Here is a 13201-nt window from a genome sequence, read left to right as displayed (position 1 = left end):
GGCACGTTTGCCAATTAGGCCAAGAACCATAAAAGATGTACATGACCACAAAAAAAGTGTTTTTATTTGTTATGTTTTCCCGTCCCCCCAAACCGGTCACAAACTTCATGGTGAAATTCTACAGCAGCTTTCAATTTTGGAAAAATATATATTTTTAAAACTGCTTTAGAACGCAATCCTGATCATTGCAATAGTGAGTTGCTTTCTATTGGACAGTTTTACAAATCCTAATTATCTCATTTATGAACTAGGCAAACGATGACTGATTTTAACCAGAAAAAACTGTGAGCATGTTTGTTTTAAAAGTACTTTCAATGTAAGAACATTTTTTTGATTGAGGTTAATAGAGGACACATATAAACAGCAGGGATTAATATTGTCTGATATCTAGATTGAAAACAGCTGGCATAGATATAATTACAGTACAACAAGGAGAAAAGGGGATATCTGTATAGAACATGACAGCATTGTTCAAAAGGGCACATGTGACATCAGAGTAATCACATGCTTTGAAAGTGATTAGCTGTAGAAGTACAATCGAGAGGAAAAGAGATCTGTAGATACATTAGGACGGCATTGTTTGCAAGGACGCATAAAACATCAGATAATCAGATAAACAGATGCAGTAAAAAGTCAATCGGGAAAGATTTAAAAAAAGAAATTTTAGTCTTTGGCAGGTGGGAATTACAGCTATATATCCCCGTTTCCCGTGTGACGATGCTTAGGTTATTGTTTCTCAAATCCCTGATGGAACACATCTGCAGAAATTGGTTAAGCCTATACCTTGGGGGAAACTTACTGCCCATATTTTTTAACAATGCAATAAAATAGCTTATTTTAAAAAAAAATAATAATAGCATGTTCTTGTATAGCGCTGCTAGTTTTACATAGCGCTTTACAGAGACATTTTGCAGGCGCAGGTCCCTGCCCCATGGAGCTTACAATCTATGTTTTTGGTGCCTGAGGGAGATAAAGTGACTTGCCCAAGGTCACAAGGAGCCAACACCGGGAATTGAACTAGGTTCCTCTGCTTCAAACTCAGTGCCAGTCAGTGTCTTTACTCACTGAGCCACTCCTTCATGGATCATGCTTTCCCAATGAGTTTAAACTACCACTTGGGAATTTAAGCAAAAGTACCTGTGACACCCTGGATACGACACTATAATTTCTTCAACTCCAGCTTTTTTTACCTGTCTATTTTGCAGAACGATACAGATAGCACAATGTTTTGGAGGTCTAAGCCCCTTCGTCAGGTGAAATATTTGTCCCTAACTAAGGGGCTTAAACGACCACTAAAATGCGCTTGACTTTACTACTTTTAGTGTAGTAAAGGGATTCATATTCCCTACACAGACCAAACCATCACCACCTCTAACATTGCTATTGTTTGACTCCAGGAGAGTGTGCTGGTACCAACATCACTTGTACACTGGCACCTCTGAGAGTCCACAGCAAGGTTTTTGACGCACTGCATCATTTCCTTCTCCAATTTGTGTCCTCTGTAACCAGGGCCACCAACAGAAATCTTGGGACCCAGGACAGATGTAAGAAGCGCCTCCCCCACCCCCCAACCCATAGCGCACCTACCTTGAAAAACATTTTATAGGACATAACTTTTAGTTAAATATTCTCTTGTGTTATTGGAAGACAAAAAAAATTAGATTACATTGCAATCTGTTTATTTTAATATAGTTTTATTAAGTTACCTCGAAAGTTGTCTGTTATGGGCCTGGGGGATAAGATATGGGAGGGGTGGGGAAGGGAGGAGGGGTAAGGTATGGCCTGGGGGTTAAGGTATGGACCTGGGAGGGTAAGGTATGGGCCTGGGAGGGTAAGGTATGGGCCTGGGTAGGGTGATCAGACGTCCCGTTATAGCCGCACAGTCCCAGTTTTTTGTGTTCTGTCCCAAGTTTCTGTGCCGCTGGTGAGCACAGATTGCGCATGCGCAAAGAGCGCTTGTCGAACGCGCATGCGTGATCGGCACTTCCCGGCTACTTTTGTGCATGCTCGATTGGCACTCGTGAACTGCTCTTGTGCATGTGCAACTAGCTTGTTCCATTCTCACATGCACATGAGCGACCTGCAAACGCCAGTCGGCAACTGCGCACGAGCAGCCAGGGAGTGCCAATTGCGCATGCACGGTCGGCAAGTGCTCATCGCACATATGCAGTCGGCAAGTGCCAACTGCGCATGTGTGAGATTTGTCCCGGTTTTTGCTGGGACAAATCTGGTCACCCTAATCACACCTTGATACTATTGTGTTATTCTGTTGCAATTTGATTATATATATTGTACTGCAGTGTATTAAGCCTAAAACCGCGCGTATAGTGCCCGCGACGGCAACGCGACGTCGCCCAAAAACAAATGCATTTCCGCCGCGTGCGCTTATAGTAAACACGACGGCGACAATGCGACGTAACGACATCGCGTTGCGAATTTTGGTAGCTGCCAATATTTGATTTTTCAAGGGCTATCGCCTCATGTGACAGCCCCTGAACAAATCAAATGGCAGTACGTCCGCGACGCCGCCGCAAAGCAAAATATAACTTTCGCTAGCGGCGCCGGGTGACGTCACCCGTCGCTGGCACTATACGTGCGGCCTAACTGTGTTCAGTCCCAGAGCAAGCCTAAAATACAAGGCTGGTCCAGACTCGATTAATGCTGCTAGTGGAGGACCTGTCTCTCAGATAGACTATCAAACGGTTGTATTTATTTATCCACTTAACAAATTCTTTTGTCGCCACACTATGAAAAACTTGTCATCGTTTTATGAGCAATTTAATGTCATTTATTTTTAGTGAATCTATTAAATGTTATATTTTACTTCACCCACTGACCACTCGCTATCACTACTTTCCCTCAGACTTATTAACACACTCCACCATATATTTACTACCACAATTGTGTCTACCTCTGGATATTTGACCCTTTACCTGCTATAGAAACAGGAAATACATAGGTCTACAAGTAGATGTGGCCTGATAATGGGACTTTGCTTTCTCCATTTCTCCTGGGGGTTTCCTTCTACTTTGAGAAAACAAGGTCTACTTACTGTACTTATTTTACATTTTGTACTGTATTGTTTACTTTGGGTCTTTCGCCAAGTCATGCGATTATAAAAGGCAATGTTTGGGTAGAAATGATGAAATAAGTGGTTTTACTTTGCCCTCAATAACAAGAGGAAATTAGATCATTGCTTCACAACAAGACTTACAAAAAAATAAGAAAATAGCAATTTTGCGCAAATATTTATGTAAGTGCTCCACTGAGTTTATGTTAAAGGCAGGCTACATGCTTTTTTAAATTATATCAACAATTTAACATGATAATTATTGCACATGTACACCATGTACATAGCTATGCACATCTAAATTTATAAAATGATGTATTGTTTTGTTACAGTAGGCATCTCTTCTCAGGAGTACTGGTTGCTCTCTGTCAAGTGTCTTACTCTAAGTTCAAGAACCGTTATGCGTAACTTCAAATTTCAAAAACGTAACATGAAGACTTGTTTTCATGAACTATAACAGTTGTTAGTGATCATATATATTATGTGTATATAATATATATATATATATATATATATATATTAATGAGATATCTACGTCACAGAGTAGGATCCTATGTCACAGATTGAGGCAGGAAATGTGGTATTTCTCTATATGGGGTTTATTTACAGGGTTAAATAATACACTAACAGGCACCCCATCCCTTTATGTCAAAACAAATCATAAAATAAATGCCTACTTCTCTTAGGGGACTAACTATCTATACATGCAGCTTCAGCCCTTACTAACTGGATGGACAGCTAAGCTTGTTACCACCCCAAAACAGGTACTATTATAGCTAAACATATACAGTCTTTGCACACAGCAATATAGTTTTTCTCTTATCTGTTACTCCAAGGTTATGGAGCAGATGTCCCCGCTTCAGCACGGTCTCGTGTCCTTCCTTCCTAGGGGAGATCAGCCCCACGAGAACTCAGAGTATCTTTCCTCTGTAGGTCCATTACTATGGACCGGACATTCAAATGCAACAAATGAATCAGACTGCTCTCCTTTTATAGTACGTCCTAAGAAAATGTACCGGCAGGTGCATGGAGGTGAACTATATACAGTACACAGAAAAGACCCAAGAGAGGGGTGAAAAGAACCTAACTAGAATGCACTCATTGCTAATATACTCAAATTTCCCCATCACGTAAACCCTATGAGCACAAATCACTCGAGCTCCATCGCGCGCGCCCACTATAAAGGAGCCCTATCATAGCAATGGGAGATTCACAATATCTGCTTCCTACGCTCAGATTTTATGATTTCCCACCAGGTTCATCCATCATGGTCCTACTGCAATATTTTCAATTTGTTTGCAACCCAGGCAAAATCTTCCTATTTTTTGGCACCTGCTTAGCAAAGAAAAATTGCCCAAGTGTTAAAAGTAATTGTGCAAGGTCACATGGCCTATCATACACTGCCATTTTTGATCAATTCTGGCACAAAGTGGTGAAATGCTGACGAAATAGCAATATTGTGAGTGACGGGAACTTTCGTAAAAAAGCGCAATTTAAGAAAAAAAAGGGCAAATCATTTTGCAAAAAAAATTGAAAACATTCTCCCTTCTCTGCATTGCACAAGGCAGCCAGGAAGGCAGAAACTTTCTCAATTGTGAGTCACTTCTAGAAACCAAGCCAGGTGTTGTGTATATGTTGGGTCATACACAAGCCACACTCACAGAACAAGTCTAGTAATCCTTAAAGCCATACTGTACATGATAAAAGCCGTCTTGTGGCCCCTTGACTGCCTGCCCCTGCTAATGTCATTGCAGTTGCTGATGCAGCCAAAGGAATTGTTAAACACTTAGGGCCTCATGCAGAGAGCAGCGCTTTTTAAAATTGGAGAGGGGAGTAAAAGGTTGGTTTAATTGAGAGTTTTATTCTCCATATGCAGAAATGGGCGAAATCAGCTATTTATACCATTACTGCATGTGGAGAATTTTAAATAAGGAGATGCGCGCTGCTGAAAGGGAAAAAAAAATCGCGCATTTTTTTTTTCCCCTATAGCCGGCGACCTCCTGTTTCTTGCCAACTTTAGTTGGCGGAGCAAATAGTAGAATTTCTCTCCATTTTAATGGCGAAAACAGCCACTAGATGGCGATCGCGCCTTTCTGCATACGGCGGTTTAAAAGACTGCAGAAATATAGGGTCTCGCCAACCGCGCGGCGCGTTTTTCAAACAAAAAAAAAATTGCGCTTTTCTCTCTTTTCCCCTCATTCGCGCCAGTTCTTTACTTTTTGATGAAATATTTCGCTGCAAACTGGCGAAACACAGCTTCTCGCTGCTCTCTGCATGAGGCCCTAAAGCTCACTGTAAAGCTAACAGAATATTGTACAGATGTTGTCATTGCTTTCATAATATTGAAGTGTGGTATGTTTTTTATACATAAAAATTACCCTGTGGAACACCTCTAGCCCTTCTACATAAGGGAAAAAAATCTGATCATGTCTTCTGGATTATTACTTAACAACATTCTGATTTATAGACTGCATTCTGTAACTGCTCCTCTCCTACTCTAGAAGATGTTCTTGGATAGCTCAACCCTTGCACTGCCTAAATATTAATCCAACTGTGCATTCAGGAAATCACTTCTGTGCTACGGGGGCACGTCCTTCCAACTGTACCTAGTTAGCAGGTACACAGTCACTACATGATTTGAGGTCCTATAAGACTAGCTGTAACACAGTTTTTTTTTTTTGTGAGAAGTTCCACTTTCATAGGAATAGCTTGGAAGTACCTCCATCCAAAACATGTAGAGGAAACTACAGTAGTGCCTTTTTTATGTGAAAAATCTGCTGGGGGCTGAAACGTATTCAAAAGAAAGGTACGGTAACGGATGTATGACAAAGTTATTTTTTGAGGTACAGTCCACCCCTATTTAAATGATAGTACTCTAAATGGTATTGTATCATTTTTTTAAATGCATATGATACACACAAATTATTATTATTTTTTTTTAATCAAACTAATACTTTTTAATAGAAAACAATGGTATACATAAAATCAAGAAAACCAACATATTCGTGTTTTTGGGAGGTTCTACTTATAGGTCGGGGATGGGTGTCCTCCCTAAGTTCCTACATGCGCTCTAATACTGAGTTTTCTTGGTGAGTAGCACGTTAGGTAAAAGTTTTAAATAAATAATTGGTAGTTATTTGATATACTGCTGTAAAAATCTACCAAAAACAGGGACATATCTTTGGATTGCTAAAGCATATAAAGAAGATGCATAATATAATGCTTGTTATAGTCAGAAAACAAATGATATTTTGCACATGCAATAGCTTCCATTGCATGAGCCTGCACACCAGGCATGTTATAATTCTCTAAATGACAGAATATAGTGGGTAATAAAAAGTTTGAAGAGGGAAGTGTGCATTTGTTTATAAAGTCAGGTTGGAGCTGGCTGTATTATTTATGGATGCTACTGTAACCAATTCACCATAAAGACTGTAAATAAAATGTGTACTAAAGTACAACCTTAAAGGGAGAAAAGGAACAGGTCTTTTTAATGCAACAGCTTGTGGCCCATGGACAAAATTCTACACTTGATAAGAAAATTCTACACTTGATAAGAGTTATTAATTGAAGCCACCAGACAATGGAGCAAAACACGTGCAAGAAAAATGGTACCAGATTTCTCAAAGGAAAAAACTCCAATTGTTTTCAATGAGGTTTCTCTTCTTTGTTAAATATGGTGCTGTTGTTCCACTGCTTTTGTCACCCTCTTACACCCTGGGAAACTTTAGCTAACAGACCGCTATGCATTTTGATCCCTGTTATTTGTGTTTACTTTAACCATCCCAGATGTCAATGACTGTAGTTTAATCACTGCTTTCTTTGGATTTTATTATCCTCCTCCCTGCTCTCTGGAACAGGTATATTTTGACCCCTAGTTTATTTCATTGAATTTCTTTGTTTCTCACAATAATGACTTCATGGTATTATAATCACTTCTCATCGTTGTTTATATAATCACTGTTTTTCCACATCTGTGTCATAACACGTTATCTTTCTTTAGTAATATTCTTATCACTTTCTCAAGAATATTACTAAAGTACAATTAGTGCTATATTTTGTTTTGCTTCATTTTAACATCTCATAATGACACTGGTCACAGTTTTTCCTTTTCATTTCAATAATAGGTGTTGCTACCTTTTTACTGTCTTTGAAATTTGTCCCATTAATGGCTTCATGAAGAATTAAATAATGATCAATTCTTCAATTATTTTTACTCCATTAATACTATTATATTGTTAGTCACTGCTATTTTTTGTTTTCTTCTCCTCGCATTCAGTAACTAAAATGACGCTTTTTATTTTCTTTAATTACATTTAATTCCAGCAAATACATTTTCTCTATCACTCTTAATAACTACATTAGCATCGCTGATAAATGACATTATTCCTACCGCCGCTTACACAAATGTAATTACTGTACAGGACAGAGAACGTATCTCTAGTAATAACTACATCATGGTCATTGCTATTCTTTCATATTTATTTTCACCACAACTGTCATCAATACAACTCGATTCAGTTACTTGGGTTCCCTTATAGCTGGTAACTAATAATAGCATTCGGATCATTGCTTTCTGGGATTGTATTGTAATCATTTACTATTAACCCTTTCAGGGCACCGCAATGGCTTGCTGATCCGCCTCCGGCACTGAAGGGGTTAATCGTGTTAACTTGATCCGGCCCAGATTACTAGACAGGCACCTGCCTAGTGCCCGCCGAGACGTAAATGAATTAACTAGGCAGGAAGAAGAGCCTGTCTGTGCCACTCTGTACGCGTGTGCGTGTGCGTGTGTGCGTGTGACTATCACTGTGACTCTCTGTGTGCCCCCTTGGTAAGCGTAAGATGAAATGGGGGACACAAACTGGTTCGTCGTCTAGGGTTAAATAAGACCTTTCTCCGACTCCTGATCACTGCTTCCAATTAATGTGCTTTAACTATCCCTGCAGATGTTTAAACTCACCAGGCAGCCCCTTGACACCGCACAGCAGTAGAAGAGAGATGTGCAGCAGCAGCAACTGCTGCTCCTTAATACCCCGTGTCACCATGGCACAAACTTTGCCCTGTCGCCACTCCTCCTTGTAAGAGCTTCTTTTCGTCTTTCTCTGCTGTTTCTCCGTCCCCCCTCAGCACTTGTATGAGGCGGCGAGGGAAGAGAACCCTTTTTATCAGATACGGAACGTCTTTTTCCTGTGGGCAGCTCATTCATACAGTACAACTCCCGGGCAGGATGGAGCGCACACATGAGGGGAGGTGGGCTGAGTCATTCTTATTAGGTCTTCAGACTGCAGCTACTCTCACCTCTCCCTCCAGGGCACAGGCTAGCCATAGAGAACCTTAAATACAATGTAAAAATAGAGCAAACTAGTATACTCTTCAATTACCATCACCTCTGTGCATTATACCTTTGGCTAGTTACTGTAGAAGGCAGGTAATTGATCAGGGTGAGAGTGTGGCATGTGAGATACAGTAGCAATGTCTGTATGTGTATGTACGGCGCGTTCTGCACTGACCCTATTTCATAACCGGAGTATGTTGTTTATATGTGAAAAACATGCCACGTGACTAAACAAGACATTGTGGTGCACTTTTCTTTTAAGCAATGTTAAAACTGTGAGTGTGTACCCATGAGCACCCCCCCCCTCCCCAGGGATTCTGGGAGATAACATGCAAATGAGCACACAATGTGTCACCTTTTGCCTGGAATATCCATTCACATCGAGCCCATTTAAGCTGATGTATCGCCGTTCACACAGCTTTTAAACACAGCTTGGGACTAGCAAAGCAAGTTTGCACCCCCCCTGAGGAAGATCCCCCTGGGATCGAAACGTTGGACTTCTGTGCTTTGTATTTTAATACACTTACCTGAATTTACCTGCCTGAGTGCTGTCTCCTTTTTGCCAGTTTCTGGTAATGTATGATATATATATATATATATGTGTGTATATATATATATATATATATATATATATATATATATATATATATACCAAAAACAAATACTCAATACCGTTCTGTGGCTTTAATTTGTGCGAGCTTTCGCGATACACTGATCGCTTCTTCTGGCAATGTTACAAATATATATATATACACACACTCACATAGATTCTCCTTTTAAATGCTTAGAAGAAAGCATATCAAATATGCTCTTGAATAGCTAATGCGGTCACATTGGGTCATATCTTTCCCACCAGACATGCACACAGTCTGTAGCTCTGTCTGCCCCATCATGCTTCCTCCCTACTTTTGCTCCTTGGTCATCTCAGCAGTTTTAGCAGAGCAGTGGAACAAGGTTAACAGGAGGTGAGGCCTGATAAGGCCCGTGTTTCAGTTGACGAATCAAGAACATGGTTTCATTTAGTGCAGCTTTGCTTCCCGATCTGGCACTGAAATAGTCAAATGTTTTTCAGAGGAGCAAGAAAATGTTATGTTTACTTACTTCAAGCCAAATGAAACCTTGGCCCAGATCCCCAAAAGGGTGCTAAACTTTAGCACCCCTTAACTCCCATTGATGTGAATGGCAGTAAAGGCATGCTAAAGCTTAGCACCATGTTTGTGATCTGGGCACTACTGTGGGAGATGTTTGACGGTTTCGTGAGGATTTTACATTCCATTGACATGTATTGCGGTAAGAAAAGATTGGGGTAGAGAAATTATATATTTATGTAGCCATGCTGTAAAATGGACTGCAGTTTCCTCTTCTGCTGGCAGTAAGGCATGGTAAGTTATGGGAATGCCAGCAGTAATCATGGAGGTTTGCCCTCACACCCTGGTGAGGTGCCCAATGTGTGGATGGGAGTGGCTACATACTCTGAGTCCACCATAGTGACATCAGAGATGTGCCTGCCTCTTGAGAGATATAAGGCACAGCACTGTTCAAAGTTAGGGTGTTGGAGTAAGGAGCAGGTCTGCGTTGAGACCTGGGGATAGAGGGCGCTAGTGCGGTAACTAGTGGCCCTATACTGATAAATCAGCATCAAGTTGTTAACGCCATACTGTGTCCAGGGACCTGGCACAGGGGTGATCTCCCTGAGGGGAGAGGGGATCCCACTCCATTGGGAGGGTGTACCTTTGAAGGGATCACACGCCGAGATGTGCGGCTGAGTCAATCACTGCGAGGGGCAGCTAGCCCATACCGCAACTACAATAAAGATGCTCAAGTTCAACAAATCCTTGCTGTGTGGGTGTGAAGTTCTTGCACAGGAGGAGGCACCACAGAGGAGTTCCTCATCAGAACCATCTTCCTGCGGACGCAGAGATCCTGATGAGGTGGAGGCGCTGCACTGGATATAGGTAGGACTCAAGCACACTACCTCAGCTGCCTGTCTGGGTTGGCAATCCCCACACAACATCATGCGGGAAACTCAGGAGTCCTGTTGCCAACAGGTGAACCACCAGACACGACCATGTAATGGGGACTGGTTAGACTACAGGGGCCAATGTGAGATTGGGTGGGTCAGGCTAGGCCAGAAAATCCGTTACATTTATATATACAGTCATGTGAAAAATAAAGTACACCCTCTTTGAATTCCATGGTTTTACATATCAGGACATAATAACAATCATCTGTTCCTTAGCAGGTCTTAAAATTAGATAAATATAACCTCAGATGAACAACAACACATGACATATTACACCGTGTCATGATTTATTTAACAAAAATAAAGCCCAAATTTATCAAGTACTTATCAGGAAATATCCATCAAAAACACAGATATAGATTTGTTAAATTGTAGGTTGTGATATGTTTAGATTCTTCATAGATGGAAATATGGAGCTTTTTTGAGACCTTAGAGGTCTCTAGTTTGAAGAACTACATTTTCACCTATGAATACATCTCAATCCCTGAGAAGAGTTCTGGAGAATACAAACAAAGGAAATCGTCTTTTACGCTCACTCCTTATTTTGATGTGATGTATACAGATGCAGCCACGAGTATTAGAACACTTACCTGGGAAATTCTGGGAGGTTCTGGGGCAGTCTCGCAGTAAATGCCTCAACATTTCTGTGAGATTCTTAATGGCCCATCGGATTATCACAGCAGGGCAGGGGTCTCTGCAGTCCCATTCAGTTTGAATGGGACTGTAGGGACCCCCGCTGTGTTAATCCGATGGGCCATTAAGAATCTCACAGAAATGTTGAGGCATTTACTGTGAGACTGCCCCAGAACCTCCCAGAATTTCCCAGGTACAATAGTTCTAATACTCGTGGCTGCATCTGTATCATTTGTAAAACTTCACTTTTAATTGTTTTTTTAAGACAAGGATAAAGGAAAACCACTAACGAAGAACAAAAAATGTGCTCTATTTACATGTGATACATCTTATGTATACTTTAGCAAAATAGCCAAGTACAAATTGTCTAAGTATCAATAAAATATTTTTGTCCCCAGACTATGGGCCTCATGTAGTCTGATAGAAAAATCGCCACGATTTTTAATTTTACCATTTTTTTACAGCGTTGCTATCACAGTATGCAGAAAGCCCCGAATAACAGTGATAGCAACATTTGCAAACATGGCTTGTACCTGGACCTCTGTCTTCTCTGATCCCTGGACTCGGCTTGCATTTGGACTTCTACCATCTATATCCCTGGACCCCGGCACCGCTGTTTTTCATTGCCCATTGACTGCTAATGTATTAACCTGTGCCTGTCAAGGGTACAGATGAATACAGTGGTAGCCAATGCATTTCTGGCCAAATGCATTTCTTCTATTGACTGTTATATTCTTTATTTCTGTTTATGTTTAGATTAAATTGTTTTGAATAGTGATGGCTTGTTTATTGTTTTTTTGACAGATTTGTTAGCATTTTTATTTAATGATGTATTTTGTTGCCTACTGGTTTTAATTTATGTGTTGCCTAGTGGTTGTATGAATTAATTGTTATGTTGGTTACTGCTTTTATGTATTAAATGTATTGTTTGGCTAGTGGTTTGTTTTTTGTAATTGATTGCCTAATGGTTTTTAATATTTTATTGAATGCCTAGTGGTTTTATTTCTTTCATTGATTGACTAGTGGTTTTATTTAGGTAATTGCTTGTTTTTCATTTTTGTTTCTGGGGGTTTAGGTGCTTGTTGTATATGTTTTATTATTGTGTATTTTGGACATTCATGCTTTTGTATTAGTATGACCATTGACTGCTATAGTAGCTTATCATGCCCATATTATATGGGTATGATGTACTACTATGCCACTCAATGGGTACAGGGTGGATATAGTGGGTCCGGGGTGGGTGGTTAGGTCTCCCGGGTGGGTAGTGGGGGAGGGTGGGTTAACTCCTTAATTACTATAGCGGTTATTAACTGCTTAGGTGATTAAGGGGTTAGGGGCCATTAGATCGTTTTCTTTCTGGCAACGGAGGATATGGCCCTGCAGGACGTCCTTCATAATGGCAGGGGTAAGTAGAAAGGTTTTATTTACTTTATTTATGATGGCTGGCTAATGTTTTGTTTAATAATGGGCAAATGATCTATTATCCATATCTGGATAATAGTTAGCTTGCTCATTACTGTACTGTATGTGTTTGGGGGAGGGGGAGAAGGTATATTTATTGAAATGTAGGCCATCTTTATTTTTTTTCACGACACGAATGGTACCGCAGCCCAGCGGGGACCACCTGAGGGACCCAGACACCTGCTAACACCACCCGGGGACCCCCACCAGCCTATGTTATTAATCCTGTGTTCAAATAAATAAATTATGGTTTTATGTGAGGGCACAGGGGGTGGGTTGTGTATTGGTGTTTATTATATATTGTAATGGTTATTGGTGGCTTAGGAGGTGGGTAGTAGGGTTGTTGTGTGTATTTTTGTTTATTGTGGGTAGCGGGGGTGGGTGAAGGGGGTAGTGGCCCCAAGGCTGGGTGTTTAGGCATACCGGATAGGTAGCAGGAGGGGTTAACCCCTTCATTACCTAAGCAGTATTAACAGCTAAGGTAATGAAGCGGTTAAGTCTGCCCGCAACCCCCCCCCCCCCCCCCGCAAGGCCTAAACACCCGCCTTGTGCCAAATACCACCTTCACCCACCCCCTGCATTTTTCATGCATTTTTCATGCATCAGATTCATGCCGGGGGTCTCCGGTGGTGATATTAATGGATATCAGCTCCGGAGTCTCCCGGCATTTAATTGC

The 13201-nt window shown here is 40.9% G+C and overlaps 1 protein-coding gene across 3 annotated transcripts in view; it reads right to left on the bottom strand.

Moving 5' to 3' along the window:
- The window catches only part of SUSD1 (sushi domain containing 1), a 179803-nt gene extending 171473 nt beyond the window's left edge, over positions 1-8330 (bottom strand). For 2 of the 3 annotated variants that reach the window (XR_012800399.1, XM_075593999.1), the window contains exon 1: positions 8034-8330. Coding sequence is in view for 2 of the 3 variants with exons in the window: in XM_075593999.1 (XP_075450114.1) it covers positions 8034-8118 (85 nt within the window). In the remaining variant the exon portion in view is untranslated. The remainder of the gene's footprint in view (positions 1-8033) is intronic. The other variant, XM_075594032.1, reaches the window with a different exon arrangement.
- Positions 8331-13201: the final 4871 nt, after the last annotated feature.

The sequence above is a fragment of the Ascaphus truei genome, chromosome 1 (genome assembly GCF_040206685.1).
Source record: "Ascaphus truei isolate aAscTru1 chromosome 1, aAscTru1.hap1, whole genome shotgun sequence".
NCBI classification, from domain to species: Eukaryota; Metazoa; Chordata; class Amphibia; order Anura; family Ascaphidae; genus Ascaphus; species Ascaphus truei.
This window is presented reverse-complemented; position numbering and strand designations above follow the sequence as displayed.